The sequence below is a fragment of the Nansenia antarctica genome (assembly GCF_963989245.1).
Source record: "Nansenia antarctica genome assembly, chromosome: 6".
Taxonomy (NCBI): domain Eukaryota; kingdom Metazoa; phylum Chordata; class Actinopteri; order Argentiniformes; family Microstomatidae; genus Nansenia; species Nansenia antarctica.
Genome location: NC_137676.1, coordinates 15,286,834 through 15,304,570, shown reverse-complemented (window position 1 = coordinate 15,304,570; position 17,737 = coordinate 15,286,834). Strand labels below are relative to the sequence as shown.

The 17,737-nt window shown below is 44.8% G+C and overlaps 2 protein-coding genes across 2 annotated transcripts; one reads left to right on the top strand and one right to left on the bottom strand.

The window, feature by feature from the left end:
• Positions 1 to 6: 6 nt before the first annotated feature.
• LOC308160324 (acidic mammalian chitinase-like) lies at positions 7 to 10,075 on the bottom strand (the record flags this gene model as incomplete). Its single annotated transcript, XM_080534241.1, has 9 exons — positions 7 to 212; positions 385 to 435; positions 2,148 to 2,280; positions 2,739 to 2,855; positions 3,906 to 4,091; positions 4,242 to 4,365; positions 4,574 to 4,698; positions 8,120 to 8,318; positions 9,999 to 10,075. 9 exons carry the CDS (start codon positions 10,073 to 10,075, stop codon positions 7 to 9), a joined length of 1,218 nt encoding a protein of 405 aa, XP_080390367.1.
• A 1,690-nt stretch (positions 10,076 to 11,765) lies between these two features.
• On the top strand, positions 11,766 to 15,336 carry LOC308160323 (ankyrin repeat and SOCS box protein 13-like; the record flags this gene model as incomplete). Its single annotated transcript, XM_080534240.1, has 6 exons — positions 11,766 to 11,808; positions 13,843 to 14,042; positions 14,241 to 14,391; positions 14,558 to 14,692; positions 14,845 to 15,042; positions 15,179 to 15,336. 6 exons carry the CDS (start codon positions 11,766 to 11,768, stop codon positions 15,334 to 15,336), a joined length of 885 nt encoding a protein of 294 aa, XP_080390366.1.
• Between the last annotated feature and the right edge of the window lie 2,401 nt (positions 15,337 to 17,737).

Genomic DNA, 17,737 nt, shown 5'->3' with positions numbered 1-17,737 from the left:
CCAGTTCTAGGGCCAGTTGCAGCATTTACAGCTGTCTTGGAAGACTAAGCCAACGGGGCAGATCTGGACAAAGGTTCTGCCTTCAGCACACTGGTAGAAAGACCCAGGTGCATCTGGTTTCACATACAGCCCACTGGGTCTGCCAGCACAGAAACCCTTACCAGGCACCACCGTGGGTTCTGGAGCGGTTGTAGGAGGCAGAGGAGGCAGGTCTGGAGGAGAGAAGTATTCAGTTTATTGAGAGTGGCACTTCAGTTGGACAAACACAAACATTTTATGCTGGATAAATATAAGTAACCAGATTGCTCAAAAAATATGGTTGTATATGTAAAACTAAGTATTTCCTTTCCAGCCCACCAGGCCTGCCAGCACAGAAACACTTACCAGGCTCCACCTTGGGTTCTGGAGCGGGTGTAGGTGGCAGAGGAGGCAGGTCTGGAGGAGAGAAGTGTCGAGGTGTTATACTGAGAAATGTAAGTCTCTCTACAGTAGTGGCGAAATCTAGCACTCAAGGAAGGCCCATTTCCTTCCTGTAAGGGATGGGCCAAGATCTGTGGCGCAGTGAATAATTCTGACTATGGACAGGGCTCATAACTTGTGTAATCACAGATTTGTATAATATGATTGGTTCCCAAGAATAGTGACCTCATGACCAAGGACAATCTATAAATATGAGTCGCACCCATCATTGGCTGCTTCTTGCTTATTGGTCCGCTCATTTCTCTCTGCGCTCATGTAACTTGGCTTAATAAAAGGCCTCTTTGGAGACAATTGATCTAAGCTCTTTGTGCTTTGTAAGTTCTACTAAATCTATTAAGAATCAATTATATCCACGACAGAAGTATTCCGTTTATTGAGAGTGGCACTTCAGTAGGACAAACAAACATTTTATGCTGGATAAATATAAGTAACCAGATTGCCCCAAAAATATGGTTGTATATGTAAAACCAGTGGCGGGCGGTGCATTTCACACCTAGGCCTTCAGTGATGTCCGACACATTCCTACCTGAATTATTCTACCTCTTAATACCATCGTTATGACGCCATGGCTCTAGAAACTAGACAGAAACACAGTATAACCGGGCGTTGCATCACCTTAACATAGTCAGACAAGTACAACAGAGTTATATTAATATTTCCGAAGCATTTTTAATCAATAAATCCGCATTTACAATGAAGAGTGTTAAACTAACATCTTTAAGATCGCTACATTACCCACGTCTGTCGTCTCGTCCACCATAATAGCGACAAAGGGTGCCTTTTTAATCTCCATTTTGATCTCTTCTCCCATCACTTCAGCAATAGCAAAAATCAGGTCGTTTTGTATTTTGCCTGACGTCCCAGTAAACACTTTGTTTGTGGACAGGTGGTAATGTAAATCTGGGTTGTTTTCAGCAAGAAAAGAAAGAAGCTCAACGTAGTTTCCTCTGTTAGTGGACTCGGCGCTTTCATCGTAACCCCTAAATGAAAGTTATTGTTTACCCAAAAACAGGACACAATCGATCAGTATTATCGATCAGTCAACGAAAGCTTTCGTTGTGGAGCTCCGTTTCCCTGCGCACTTTCAAAAGTTTCACATCTACCGGCATAGTTACGCATCTCAATAGTGAATATCAATAGTGCGTATCAATAGTGCGTATCCAATCAAAAGACGTGCTGGGTGCTGACATCATTGAGTCTTACAGCAGGCGCCGTTGTTGCTTTTGCTCGCCAACTCGAAATCTACGTAGGTTTCCACTAGGTACGCCACAGGTTTTCTCGTTCAACGTTAAGTTACAGGTCGTATTCGCGGCACCGTTTATTGTGCAGGCGGGCAGATTTTGGAGCCCCCTAGCAACACATTTTGATTGGATAAAAGCTCTAACATAAAGGCCAGCCCTCCAAATCTCAATCGGAGACTGGAAGCAGCGCAACCAAGAGGAAAGCTATGAAATGAAGAGAATAGACTATGGGGAATCATTAATACATATTTGTGGAAAAAATATATTAAAATAAAATGTATATTCTGATGATGTTTAGGCCAGCAGAGAAGGCCTTGCTGGCCCTGACGGCACACCACTGTGTAAGTATTTCCTTTGATATCGGTACTGTTAGTGTATTTGGTCAAATATATAATGAAAGGAATTATTGATAGGTGATTTATTTACCAATATCAAGGAGGTTTTTAAGATGGCTGGTCAGGGGGTAGTTGCCCAGTCCACAGAACTGCCCGGCAAAATCGTCCAGGTCCACAGTCCAGACGAAAGCTCCTCCAAACTTGTTGTCTTTTAAATAACGGACCTTAGGAAAGGAAGTGAGGGAGTGAGAGGATGAGAGAAAACATGGAGACGGAGAGACAGTAGAGTCTTCTGATGACTTTGATACAGTTGCAACACCTAACAGTAGATTAGATTAGATTCAACTTTATTGTCATTGCAGAGTACAAGTACCAGACAACAAAATGCAGTTTAGCGTCTAACCAGAAGTGTAAATAGTGATATAGTGAAAAACATGTTATCGTAGATATACATGTATATTGTGCAAGGACATGATACTGTAGACAAAATAGGATATGTACAGTTATGAAATGATACAGTAAAGTAGTACAGTAGGTATATACAAGAGAAGTACTCATACCCATGACAAATTAATCCCTCTATACAAACCGAAATTAATCCCTTTATACAAAAGCTGCTAGGATCCGAATCCACTGCATTCTATATCCCTTACTTCTAAGCAATACTGGTAGGTGTAAATACCTTTGTTGCATAGCTCTCCTTGTTGTCAAATCCAACCCACTCCTTTGCTTTAGTAGCATAGGGAACCTTCTGATCATCAATCCACTGGACACTGGTTCCTTGGAGGAACGTGCAGATCTAGAAACAAGATGGGCAACATGTTCAGATCAAATGTCATGAAATGAAGTACTGTATGTCACAAGCCTGAATCAATCAATCAAACAACGTTATTTATATAGCACAAGTCAGCATTGAAGGCAACCCCAAGTGCTGAACATAAAAACAATAGTAAATAAAGAACAATACAATAAAACAAGAGGTAGGAGATAAGAAATAGGAGTAAAAGTGCAAGTTGATTGATTGAAAACCTTTATTGTCCCCAATGGGGAAATTTTGTTGTCAAACAGCTCAGTTAGGGCAGAAAACATTCAGTACAGAAAACAGAAAAACATTCAATAAAAAAACATAAAACAGTGCAGGCTCAATAAGTAAAAAGTTAAAAAGTTCCAAAAGTTCCATCTCCAGGTCTCTGCAGGGCCTGGTTGTAGAGTCGGAGTGCAGCTGGAATAAAGGACTGTCCAAATCTTTTTGTACTTTGACGGGGGAGAACAAATCTGTGGCTGAACTTGCTCCTCATCCCTGCCAGCTCGCAGTACATCGGGTGGGAGGGATTGGCCAGCATGGCCGCCAGTTTTTTCCCCATCCTCTGTTCTGCCACCACCTCTAGGCTGTCCAGCCCGGTCCCCACCACAGAGCTGGCCTTCTTCACCAGTTTGTTTAGCTTCGCAGCATCCCTGGCACAGATGTTTCCACCCCAGCAGGCCACGGCGAAGAACAGAACGCTGGCAACCACCGACTGGTAAAACATTTGCAGCAGCTTGTTGCAGACACCGAAAGACCTCAGCCTTCTCAGGAAAAACAGTCTGCTCTGCCCTTTCCTGAGAAGAGCCTCGGTGTTGTCAGTCCAGTCCAGTTTGTTATTAATTTGTACTCCCAGGTACCTGTAGGAGTCCACCCTCTCGACTTCCACCCCCTTGATGGTGATGGGGGCTGGGGTCCTTCTCTTCCTCCTAAAATCCACCACCAACTCCAAGTTCAGATAAACCCAAGATAAAAGCCAGTTTTTAAGCCCGTTTTAAGCTTTCTTTTAAAGATATAGTGGGCCTAGGTGTCTGCCTGAAGTTTTACCTCATAGTAGGACCAGAAGCCAGCCTCCCTGGTGTATTTGCCGGCGGTGGCAGCACCGCTGGTAGGGGCTCCCACCCCACTACTAGCTTCAGAGGCTAGGTGGAACACACGCCCATATGTAGCAAAGCCCATCCTCAGCTTCTCCACAGGGGCGCCCTGGTCTCGCCAGTACTTCATGGCATAGTCCTGGCAGAAAGATGGAGACAGAGAGAGAGAGAGAGAGAGAGAGAGAGAGAGAGAGATTTACATAAATATGCGAAGCTCATTTTTGATATGCAGACCACCAGCATGATGTAGAATGTGCAATTTTATCCAAATCAGAAGCCGTTTTCTCACAGTGTTGAAGTCGATGAGCTCGCCAGTGTCGTGGGACCCTCTGTACAATGGGCTGTTGTGTCCTGTGACACTCTCCCAGCCACCATGGAAGTCATATGTCATCACACTAATGAAGTCCATGTATCTAAAATGGCAGGCAGGTTTGGAATGGAATTTAAATGGCCGGCAAGTCCACTGTCACACAGGCATACCGGGTCATAAAACGTATTACATTAAGAATATGAACACTTTGAAAATGTGTATTTCAGAATCAGAATTGCTTTTATTACATCTTACTGTACATGTACACAAGAGTACAATTATTTGGCTTTGGTGGTTCCTCAACCTTTTACCTGCTAATATCTGCAATTTCATAGCCACTATCGATGTTTCCTTTCCCAGCAGCCACTGCTGCAGTGAGCATTAGTCTGGGGCGGCCAGTGGTCTTGCCCTCAGCCTCATAGGCCTCCAGCAGCTCCTACAGTAGAGAGAGGGGTTTATTACACAAAATAATCACTTTTATTACATCTTACTGTACAAGTACCCAAGAGTAAAAATCTTTGGCTTTGGCTCCTAAACATTGCAGCATTCAGATAAAAAATGTATAATAACATAATAACAACAACAACAACAATAATAATAAGTAACGTAAGTAAGTAAAAAAATTACACATTGAGAGAGTAGAGTGGATTTTACAGTGGCTTCAGTAGTGCAAAAGATGCTTTGCAGAGTACGATGATATGACATTGTGACGATCCACACTTGAACCTATAGTGGGCGCTATTGCATCTGTTGTCCTGTCTACCTTCTCTCTTTGTTCCAGATGGGCTCAGGTGTGGGTGATTATCCTAATTGTCCCAGGAACTTGTTGTTGTTTTTCCGGGTTCAGAGCACGCTGGCGTCCGCGTTGTGACTGCCGCTTCTGTTTCCCGGTCGTGTCTTTTTGTATCCTGTCTTTTTGTATCCTGTCCTATCCTTTTTGTATCCTGTCTTTTTGTATCCTGTCCTATCCTTTTTGTATCCTGTCTTTTTGTATCCTGTCCTATCCTTTTTGTATCCTGTCTTTTTGTATCCTGTCCTATCCTTTTTGTATCCTGTCCCGCCGACCTACGCTGCCTTCCCCCCCGCCATCTCCCGCCTCTCACCGCCTTCACTACCGGACTGCAGTACTCACCGCCTTTACTACCGGACTGCAGTACTCACCGCCTTCACTACCGGACTGCAGTACTCACCGCCTCATCGTTCCTGTCCCCCGGCTCTGTGTTGCCGACCGACCCGCTGCGCGCCGCTCTCAGACATCGCTGGCCTGGCCGTGCTGTGCTACTACCCTCGTCCCGGGAGGTAGCCACCGCTCCCTCCCCGGTTCGGGGGTTGCCATCTCCGCAGGTGAGTGTCGGTCCTTCCCAGCCTTCACTCACTGCTGCGGGATTTGGTCGCTGGCATGGCACGGCTAGGCTGGCCGGCCGCGCGGGTTCGGTCCCAGGCTGGCAATACTGATGACGACGGCGGCACCGCGCTGTCGCTCTGGTTCACTGCCTGTCGTTTTGCCCTGGACTCCCGGCCATCTCACCTGCCCCCCACCTCCCCCTGCCCTTCTCTCGTCTTACCTACACTCACTGAACCACAACCATCGCCTCACTGCTGCTGCTGCCACCAAGGCAGGCATTCTCCGCTCTCGCCGCCACATCCATCGAGGCTCCCAGCAACATCAACACCGGACTCTACACCACCCCCCCCCCCCCTCCCCGTTCGCTGACTCTGTGTTCCATGTTACTTGTTGTTGTTACTTGTTGTTTTTGTGTTTCCCCATGTGTATCCTATATTGTCAGCGTCTTTGAGCCTCGGAAAAGCGCTATATAAATTTAATAAATTAACTTTAAGAGTGGGTCAGATTCATGGGCTGTGTTCGGAATAGCGTACTAGCATACTGCATACTAGCATACTCAATGAGTATATACTGCATACTACCTACTAAATTCACAATAATAGTATAGTCGTATCCGAAAACCAGCCGACCATTATGCATACTCCATACTGAAAGGCTAGAACAGTGTACAACACCTGTCACGCAGACACTTCGAAAGAACAAGTTGCCACTGTTCAGTAGGCCACCTGTCAAAATAAAGTCAAAAGACAAGGCACAACTTGCAGCACTGAAGAGTGACTGTGGTCTCTTTTCAAGGCTGTACATCTCCTGTCAAACACGAGATGGAGACATAAAAAATGTCTTCTCCCATGAAAACCAGGCAGCCCCACCAGCTCTGTCAACTGGAGGAAAACTTCGGATTGGGGTTAAAGCAGATCTACTTCGCTGCCTGGAGTCAGATCTGCTCGAAGACAAGAGTGTGCCTGTAGCTGATGCAGTAATTCTTGATGGTGCAGCGGTGGTTCAAATGCTAAATCCTAGCACATCAAGAACATTTGAAGAGTATGGAGAAACAGTGTTTGCACCATACATCTCTGCTCAACATCAGAAAAGCACCCGCGTTGACCTTGTCTGGGATGTACCTGCCAGTGCCAGCCTGAAAGCCTCAACCAGACAGAAGAGGGGAAAGGGCACCAGGAAAAGGGTGGCTCCTCCTACTGTGATGCCTAGGAACTGGAAGGACTTCCTTCGATGCGATGAGAACAAAACTGAGTTGTTTTCTTTCCTGTCACACAAAGCTGTTCATCTACCTCTACCACAGGGCATGCAACATTTGGAACTGGAGTCCTCTGCTCTCCCGCTGAGTTATGCTTGGCCTGCCTTGCCCCATGTTCACAAGAGGAGGCAGACACTCGTCTACTTCTGCATGTGGCAGATGCTGTGCAGAAGGGGTGTAAGAAGGTGACCATACGTACCGTTGATACCGATGTGGTGGTACTGGCTGTGGCTTCATTTAGCAAAATAGCTCCTGATGAGCTGTGGGTTGCCTTTGGTGTCGGGTCAAGCTTTAGGTACATAGCTGTTCACCAAATGGTTGCCACAATGAGTCCCATACAGTGCCAGACTCTCCCAGTCTTTCATGCTTTCACTGGGTGTGACAATGTCTCTACATTAGCTGGCCGAGGAAAGAAGACTGCCTGGGAGACTTGGAAGTCTTTCCCAGAGGTCAATGATGCTTTCAATGAACTCCTGTGCATGCCAGGTGAGGTCAGTGAAGAGTCAAAATTACTGCTAGAAAGATTTGTGGTGCTAATGTATGACCAAACCAGTGAGAGCACGGAGGTGAATGATGCCAGGAAACAGCTCTTCACACAGAAGTCCAGAACTTTAGAAAACATTCCTCCAACCCAGGCATCCCTCAAAGAGCACATCAAGCGCACTTGCTACCAGGCCAACTGTTGGAACCAGGCACTGGTCCTGGATCCAAAGATTCCCGAGCCATCTGACTGGGGCTGGACAAAGGAAGAAACTGGTTGGCAGCCGCTCTGGACCACTCTCCCTGAAGCCTCTAAATCGTGTCATGAGTTGATCCGCTGTCGTTGTGAGAAAGGGTGCACTGGACGGTGCAAGTGTGCCAAAGCTGCACTTAAGTGCACTGATCTGTGCTTTTGTTCTGGAGATTGTTAGATTTTGATAGTTGTTAGTTGATAGTTCTTACAATTCGCCCTGCTCCACCTTGCCCCGCTCTGTGACTCCGCCCTGCTTCCTTGCTGGGACACTTGCCCCTGTCTCCTCCCATGACAACATACTGTGAACCTAGCCCTTGTCTCCATCATTATAGACTCTTTTCCCTGTCACCCTTCCGAGACTTTGCCACTCCCTTGCCCCACCCCCCAGGACCGCCTCACACCTTGTCACTGCCTCCATGAACTGTGTCTCAGGATCCCCTCTTCTTCGCTGGGTTGGCGAAGATGGCCAAACAGCATCAGCTGCTGAAGAACAACCCAGCTGCACTACTGTCAGCTGTCCACACCTTTGGAAGGAGCAGTACTCTGACCAGCAGACGGGCAGTCACTTTGAGGCGGGCCGCCAAACGGCCAGGCCCAATTATTGGCTGCCAGCCCACAGCTGTGGCACGGAGGAAGCAGAGCTGGGGCTCAAAAAGGCGCTTGTCTGCTGGGCGACCAGTCAAGCGGCACAACTTGACTTCTGCAGTGGCCTCAAACACCAGCCTGGCCAAAAAGCACTGAGGAACTGCCCCTCATCCACTACAGAGGCAGGACGCTACCGTACAGTGCCCCTCATCCACTACAGAGGCAGGACGCTACCGTACAGTGCCCTTCATCCACTACAGAGGCAGGAAGCTACCGTACAGTGCCCCTCATCCACTACAGAGGCAGGACGCTACCGTACAGTGCCCCTCATCCACTACAGAGGCAGGACGCTACCGTACAGTGCCCCTCATCCACTACAGAGGCAGGACGCTACCGTACAGTGCCCCTCATCCACTACAGAGGCAGGACGCTACCGTACAGTGCCCCTCATCCACTACAGAGGCAGGACGCTACCGTACAGTGCCCCTCATCCACTACAGAGGCAGGACACTACCGTACAGTGCCCCTCATCCACTACAGAGGCACGACACAGTGGATTACAGTGCCCCTCTCTCATCGTTCCTTCGAGGCAGGACATAATATTTTGGTGCTCCTCTACCCCTTTGTATATATTGAAGACCCAAAGACGGCTCAAAAGGACAGTTTTGACTGCCATTGTATTTAATAGGCCTGCTATTGTCAATCTGTTCACTTCAATCTGTTCATATCAATAGGCCCTTTTTAATCAGTTCATATCAATCGGTTCTTTTCAATCAGTTCATTTCAGGTTCTAATGTTCATTTTTACAAATCTATACAAAACCTGATCTCACATGTTTTATCCTCAAGAGGATACATAGGCAGAACAACTGAACTGAACAACTGTTGCACTTTATGAGCCAGAGGATATGATTGATCTACTTGCCTGTGAATTGTGTGTTGTCTACACAATGCATTCGCTTACACCCCAACCACTGTCAATCTCTGATGTTGGCTTGTAAGCCTACCTTCTGCTAATGTAACATTTCAAAACTAACTGGTCAAATTAACACATTTGATTAGCAGGTGGCTACCTTGTCGATTCACTTAAAAACACAGAATGCCAGGCAATAATTTTAACGAATATGACAAGGACCTCATTTTATCACCTTGGAAATATTGTTAGGTAAAACTTTTCCTTTCCAATATTCCTTTTCATTGATACTGAAAGACTAATGCATGCTTTACTGGCAGGTTTGACAATTGTAAAGCTCTCCTGTCTGGTCTGGTCTTTCAAAAAAAGTGATTTTAAAAGTTATAGTCAACTCCAACTAATTCAAAATTCTGCAGCACGTGTCTTCACAATGACCAGAAGGGCGGCTCACACACAGGACTTGAGAATGTCTGAAACTATGGAAGTTTTGAAATAAGACCTTTAAACACTGACTTTACCACACAGCTTTATGTGCTTGATGCTCTCATATTTTACTTTGTTTTCCAGTGTTTTCTTATTTCTCACTGTGTGATGTTAGTGTAGTAGCGCAGCCCTAGGCTATATAGCATCTATATCCTAAATGCTTTCGGTATTTGCAGCGCGTTTGCCCTTGTCGGCCACCGTAGCTTCTCACTCTACAGAATGCTAACTGTGAGGTTACGCTAATAAGACAACATAAAGAAAGAAAGAAAAATGAATGAATGTGTGATCTAAATAAAAGTTAAAAGAAACACATGCAGGTGAGGTCTAAGGTTCAAAACATTTATTTTCGCTTGATCATTTATTAGACTTCATAAAAAGGCTAATTCCACCGGGATGGACATGCCTCCGTCGAGACCAACCTACATCTGGATGCCGAGTGTACCACCGCAGCCACCGCAGTCTTCGACGATGACCCCGACGCAGATCATACAAGCAGCCATCGCATTATTACGCCGTTTCCACCCACGTCGGAGGTCCCAAAGAATCGCCAATTTAGAGTCGGAGAGGAGCTCGGACAATCAACGTGATCTTCCCAACCGCCCAGGACCCAGAGCAGCAGCGCCATCAGCTGGACTCGTTCTGTTGAACCAAACCGTTGGCCGGCGTCCCCAGGTGAAGCTCCGAAGGCGATAATAAAGGTTAAGAAGTGGAGCATCCCTTTAAGTATTTGTACTGTAGCTGGTGGTCAGGTGATGTAGAAGGGTGCATTGGCCTATAATAAGAAGCGTGTTTTACAGTGCATCCAAAACCGACTTTTCTTTCAACAGTTACGTAACAATTTAACTAGGATCAAATCACACAAATAATCTCAAGTCTTTGATATCAGACAAGTGTCATATAGGGATAATGACAGGGTATCAGGTGATGTTGGGGTAGTGTGCATTGGACCTGAAAGTACAATAGTTATTTTCATATTCGGTAACTGATGTTATATCCTGAGGACTAGGAACCTCACCTGTATAACATGTACTACTCAGACAACGGTTGTAACTTGAGTATTTATTGTCATCTACTGTGGAGCCCCACGTTAGATCAACCTAACAGTACAACATGGCATCTTCAATACCCAGTATGCATAGCGTTAACAAAACCATGGCAACGGTGAATACATCACAACTGAAATCCCGCAATTAGTTGGGCTGGAACGCGTCCATTGACTGCGTAAATCACTCTACTCCTGCAGATTCTTCCTCTACAACATCAGAAGGATACGACCATTCCTTACCAGAGAGGCAGCGCAACTCTTGACCCAGGCACTGGTCATCTCCCGCCTGGATTACTGCAATGTACTCCTGGCTGGGCTCCCCGCTTCAGCCATTAGACCTCTGCAGCTCATCCAGAATGCTGCTGCCCGGCTGGTATTCAACCTCCCCAAATACTCGCATGTCACCCCTCTCCTTCGCACCCTGCACTGGCTCCCGATAGCAGCTCGCATCAGATTCAAGACCCTGGTGCTTGCATACCAGGCAGCTAAACGGACAGCCCCTGCCTACCTGAAGGAAATGGTAACCCCCCAAACCCCTGCCCGCTCACTCCACTCCTCCACCTCGGCTGGCCGACTGGCCCCACCTCCTCTACACAGCAGTCGGGCTGCCCGATCACGTCTCTTCACAACACTGGCTCCCCGCTGGTGGAATGAGCTCCCCACGGCCGTCAGAACGGCTGAGTCACTACCCATCTTCCGTCGTAGACTGAAGACCCATCTCTTCAGGTTACATCTTAACTGCTCCTCCTGAGACATCTTCTGACCCTCACCACTACGTCTCCTAAAGACACCCGCTTTCCCCTCTACTGTGTCCCTAAGAACTTCTATTGCCCCCCTTGTACGGTTTCTCAGTTTCTCCAGAAAAAGTGAGAAAGTTTTAGTAGAAGGCGATAGGGAGAAGGACCCGAGCTAGATTACTCTTCCTGCAACGAATGGTGGATTGCTGATTATTCACATGCTTAGTATTCAAATGTATTGATTGTAAGTCGCTTTGGAATAAGGCGTCTGCTAAATCCCAAAAATTTTAATGTAAATGGATAAAAACTACTTACCCACAATTCGTGTAGCTAGTTACCCTGGTAATCTTTGCATCTTAAAAGTCATCACCTTATTCTTGGGGACAAGTAGAGAGGACAACATATTAAATGGAGATTACTCTAACTAGACCGTCGCTATTTGGAGAGATGGGTGAGTTTGTGTGTCTCTATTATTATCGTAGTCGACAGGTTGAGGTAACTACGTTAGCTAGCGGTGTAACCCTGACGACGGAGTTAAACATAGCAAGTCATAATAATGTGACCCACTATTGAAACGAGGCAGCTATGGTTGTGGAGAAATGTACTGTTATCGGCAAGCTTTTCTGGCCCCTTTATTTACCTAGCTTTACTTCCTTCGGTGTGAGAAACATATTTAGCGAGATAAAATATGATTCTGCGTCTTTCTCGATACATACATAGGTAGCCTGATTTGAGGCTGAGCTGCGCAGGAGAAGTGATCTTCTTGATACCGTGTCTTATTACAGGGTATCCGCGGTGTCTTGAAAAGTATTAAAAGTTGATGAATCAATTTTGGGAAAATCAAGACCCTTAATAAGTATTAAAAAGTCTTATCACGATGTTATGAATATTAGGTCTTGAATTTTGTAGGTATTTTTCTGAACTAGACTCTGTCCAAAGAGTTTGAGTCCTAAAAACTTTTAGTAAAAGTTTGTGAATTTATTAGTTTTATTAAAAAACTAAGATGAACCAGAAATCGTGTTGTATGATAGTGGTCTAGTCTATTGCAAACTAAAACTGTTAAGTTAAAGGTGTCACTGATGTCAACGGTTACAGCTCCAAGTGGCGGTGAGATCTGGAAAAATATTGACAAGGTCTTTAAAAAGTCTTAGAAAGGTATTGAAATTAACCTCAAGAATCCAGATTCCTGTATATACCCTGCCTTGTCTTATTTAGCTAAAGCATGGAAGTGTCCAGGGCCACTGGGGACTGTTATTACGTAGCACTCACGCAACTTCTTGAGCTCTAATTGCTCTGCATGAATTGTTCGACCTAATCATGTCATTGTGTCAAGAGTTAGATGGCGCAATGCTGATCGATAATGTCAATACTATCACATGCACACACACACTAATAACTAATACTGCTGTTAGCCAACGTCAGACACGGGGCGAGCTGGTGTGGGCGTGTCTGTTGTTGGGTCGGGGATGAGAAGGTTTCAATGAACCCAGAATTAGGTCAGTGTTTAGCTTTTGTAAACATTGGTCAGTGTTTAGCTTTTGTAAACATTGGTCAGTGTTTAGCTTTTGTAAACATAGGTTAGTGTTTAGCTTTTGTATGTATAGGCCTATATTTAAATAAATAAAAACACAAATAACTATATTGTAATAAACATTTAATCTTCTCAATGTAGCCTATTATTTGTGCTTTTAAGGGTTTTAATATCCTAATTACCGTGATGAAAGACTGCTGCATTGCATAGGGACATATAATGGACTGTACATAACTCATTTCCCATGGCTAAACACATTGTACCCAGCAACACTTCTAGAATATGAGTAAAGTGAGTTTAAATCATGAGGGGTGTCATACTGAGTGTTCTTACCTCTTTACTGTGGGCCAACAGTTAAAAGTGCCTCATCGGGGGGGGTAACAACATAAGAAAATGTTACTCACTTATTTATCAATGGAGATCATTTCAGGTAATTTTTGAGATATGGATTTTTGCCTAATCAGCATTATGAGCATCTGTTTGCCATTGTTATGAAAACAAAAAATCTAAAAATTATATATACAGTCAACATGTTCTTCTGTCAGATAATGCACAACTTCTCCCCGAAAATTGTTGCAATTACAAATGCTTTTGTATTCACATGTTTATTTATTTTGTTTGCATTGCAACAACTCAAAAAAAGCTGAGAAAAAAAGCCAAATCTGATATCATTTCACACTGTCCAAAAATGGACTGTATATCAGCAGGAGATGTATCGGTTGTCTGTGAATTCTGCCCCCCATAAATCGGCATTGGTACCGAAAATCCAGTATCTTTTAAGTGTTTTTCATGGTAGTTAAGGTTGAGACAGGAAAGCCACCTTTTTGTAGAATGACATCCCTGGGAAATTGACCAGTTGCGAATGGCAGAGACCAGAATAATTTCATTAGGCCCCATGACCACATTATTAAGCCTATGTGTAGGAAGTCTTTCTCACACTGCCCCTGCCTGCAGCTCACAGTCTGGGGTTCGGGACAGACCGTTCAGAAGTACACGAGGCGGCGGCTAAGGGCAGGGCGCTTCAGCTGCAGCAGCTCATCCAGGGAGGGGCAGCGGTCAACATGGTAGCTAAGAACTCCATAACCCCCCTCCACGAGGCCTGCATTCAGGGCCAGACCCAGTGCGTCAGACTGCTCCTGGACGCTGGTGCACAGGTGTGAGAGCTACAGAACGCCAGTGTGCTGCTTTCATTATTTCTGTGTGAGAGATTGAGGATGTTTGAATTGTGTTTGATAAACATTGAAACAAATATTATAGAATGTATCATGCAGAGCTATCTGGCATTTTTAACTGGTGTGCAGCTGCATTGTTCATGTTCATGGTGTGTGTGTGTGTGTGTGTGTGTGACACAGGTGAATGCACGTAGCATTCATGGTAGTACTCCACTCTGTGAAGCTTGTGCTGCTGGAAGCTTTGAGTGTGTGAAACTGCTTATAGAACACGGGGCCAAAGTCAACCTTCCACTGTTTACCTTCTCACCCCTCCACGAGGCCTGCATGGGAGGTATGTCACATTGTCTTGTTCTGATTACAACCTCATCATTTAGGGGGGGCCAGCAGTCTTGAGTACTTCACACAACATAAAGACACGCATGCCATCGGGATAATTCACTCAAGCCTTCAAAGTGTCTTGAACTGTGACTCACTGTGTGTTTGTGTGTGATTAATAGGTAATTCAGATTGCGTTCAGGTCATGATTGATGAGGGGGCTCTCATTGAGGCCCATAACTCTCAATTTGGGACGCCGCTACATGTAGCATGTGCCAGACAACACTTTGACTGCGTCAAGTTGCTCCTAAATGCAGGTGGGCCCCTTTCTCTTTAAGAAACTATTGCATTGACTTTACCTAAGTACTATAAAATAAAATAAAACATCTTGATGCAGGTATAAATTCTCAAATAATGTTGTGTTCAACTACTGATCTTCTCATCCACACAAACTTTTCAACCTCTCAAGGTGCAAATGTGATGGCTGCCAACATACACGATGATGAGACGGCACTACATCACGCAGCTAGAGTGAAAAATGTTGACCTGATTGATCTGCTGGTGGAGTTTGGAGGGAATGTGTATGCCAAGGATGACCTCGGCAAAAAGCCTATCCACTACACCAGTCAAGGGTCCCCCTCAAATCTCTGCCTAGATTTCTATGAAAGTGAGTTTATTCATACAACATATCCTTTCATGTGTAGAAAAAATGGGATTAGCCCATCTATAGAAAAATGCAGTTGTTTACATACACAGAATATTTTTGATATCCAGCTCATCAGTCAGTTTTCTTTCTTTCTCAGGTACACCCCTCAGTCTACAACACATAAGCAGGCTGGCTCTGAGAAAGGCGTTAGGCAGAAGATCTCTGGAGGTTCTGTCCAAACTGGAGTTACCCAATCGCATCATCAGCTACCTCTCCTACATGCCACCTCCAGCGGTGGAGCTGTCTAAGAAGTAGCTACTTCTAACAAGCCCTCCACTTCACATTTGAGGATCACTTGGAGATAATAATAATACATTTGTTTAAAATTGTTTGTTTTTACCTATTATATTTGTGGTGCGAAATTGTGTGTTTTTTAAATTGAAATAGCTGTTTTTATATTGTTTATAATGTGTTGTTTTTTACCTATTGTACTTGTAAAGCTGTAAACTTTGACGTAAAGTGCTATATAAAATAAAGTTATTATTATTATTATTATAATGCTTTTACATTCACAAGAAGAACCAGAGGAAGCCAGATGTGTAAGTCTACAGTATGCTACAGTATGGCTTGGACTTGACTTTGGAATAACTGCCTTTTTTTTCAGCAGATCTCTATTGTCATGTAAGAACTGCTTTCAGTTTTGCAACCAAGTGTGACTACCAGTAAGTCAAATGACAGGATGTGGCAAATAGCCAGCAAAACATCAGATACGGTGGGTTAGAGTTATCATCAGCTGCCTGGGACTTGTTTTTGGTACATAGACTTTCAGAATATGGCTGTAGACTGTTCATCAATGGCGCTTTTCCACTACAGGGCCAGCCCTGTTCTTTGGCGCTTTTCCATTTGTCGGCTCGGGTCAGCACGGCACGGTAAAATAGTTCTTGTTCGGGATGGGTAGCGAAAGTTGGGGAAAGGTACTTTTTTGCCAGGCTGCGTGTGACGTGTGACGCTGCACACTGTTGATTGGTCAATGGAAATCGTCATCCCATGTTCATAGATTTCTTCTCTAACCGCCATCTTTAAATACCACAACAGATTTCGCTCTCGGAAAATGTCACTTACTGTTTCTGTAATAACTTATTAATAAAGATTAGAATAATTATGCTAACCATCGTATTATCTTAGTTTAATGTCATTTCAATGCATCACAGAACTTTTATTTACAACAAGCATAACAAAAAAATCGCTATTATGGCGCTCATTGACTGCCAAAGACGCCATTTGGCGTCTTATAAATTAGTAACGTTGACTGCCAAAGACGCCAAATGGTGTCTTTTTTTTTTTTTTTTTTTTTTTCCGGGGATGGCCATATTTACGTCTTATACACCTGGTGTGTGAATTTCAGACTTGGGTGTAATGTATTTCTGCCCCAGATGGGGGCAGCAGTTCGATTTAGCTCAGATATAAAAGCTGAAGAAGAAGGCGTGTGGTGGGTTGATGTGGAAAATGGCGAAACGGATAGCGAAAACGAGAGGAGACGAGCAGTATAAGCAGTTGACACTGGCACAGAGGTCAACTGCCACACTCCAGAGGGAGGTTATGGAAACCGGTGACAGTCCCAGAACTGAAACAATTCTTTGGACTCACTTTCATCACTGGTTACATAAAAAAGCCAAATCTAGAAATGTATTGGAGTGTGGATCAACAGGACGCCACTCCATACTTCAATAAAACCATGCCCAGGAACAGGTTCCAGCTCATCTGGAAGTTCCTCCACTACAACAATAATGCATCACAGGACGCCACAGATAAAATGTATAAAGTGCGTCCTGTTTTAGATCATGTTGTAGCCAAATTCAAAGAGCTGTATCAGCCCTTTAAAATATATGCATTGATGAAGGAATGATGCAGTGGCGTGGCCGCCTATCATTCAAAGTGTATAACCCTCAGAAGCCGGTGAAGTATGGAATTAAATCCTACATACTGTGTGACTCTAATACTGGGTATTGTTTTAACATGAAGCCTTATGTTGGCCAGCATAACACACTCCCAGACACAGTGTTCTCCCTCCTTGACCGTCTCACAGGACACGGATACACACTGTACATGGACAACTTCTACAACTCTGTTCAACTGTGTGAGCAGTTGATCAAAGCCAACACCAACGTCTGCGGAACACTGCGAAAAAACAGGGGGGAACCGCAGATCATAAGGGAGCCGACAAAGACCGACTTGGGTGTGGAGGGGATGCTGGTGCGGCACAATGGCAGGGTGCTGGTTATGGCAGGACAAGCGTCTGGTGAGGATGGTGACAACCTGCCACCATGACAGCATGCAGAGGGTGGAGGTGTGGCAGAAGGGGAAGAAGGAGAAGGTGGGTCAGCTCAAACCGGAGTGTGTTGTGGCCAGTGATGCCGGTAACGCGTTACTCTAATCTGAATACTTTTTTCAGTAACAAGTATTCTAACGCGATACTATTTCCAAATCAGTAATCGGATTAAAGTTACTTATTCAAGTGACTGTGCGTTACTATTGCGTTACTACCTCATAACTTAGGCTAAATGCAGTATTTCTTTGTAATGTTCGATAGTAAACAAACATTTGTTTGCTTTTCTCGCGTCTTGGGGAGTGACGTCAGTGCTCACGTTTTCAACACAAGGTTGCAGCAGAATCGCTCACGTGTATCACCACGCTGATTGCACAGTGTAAACAGAAG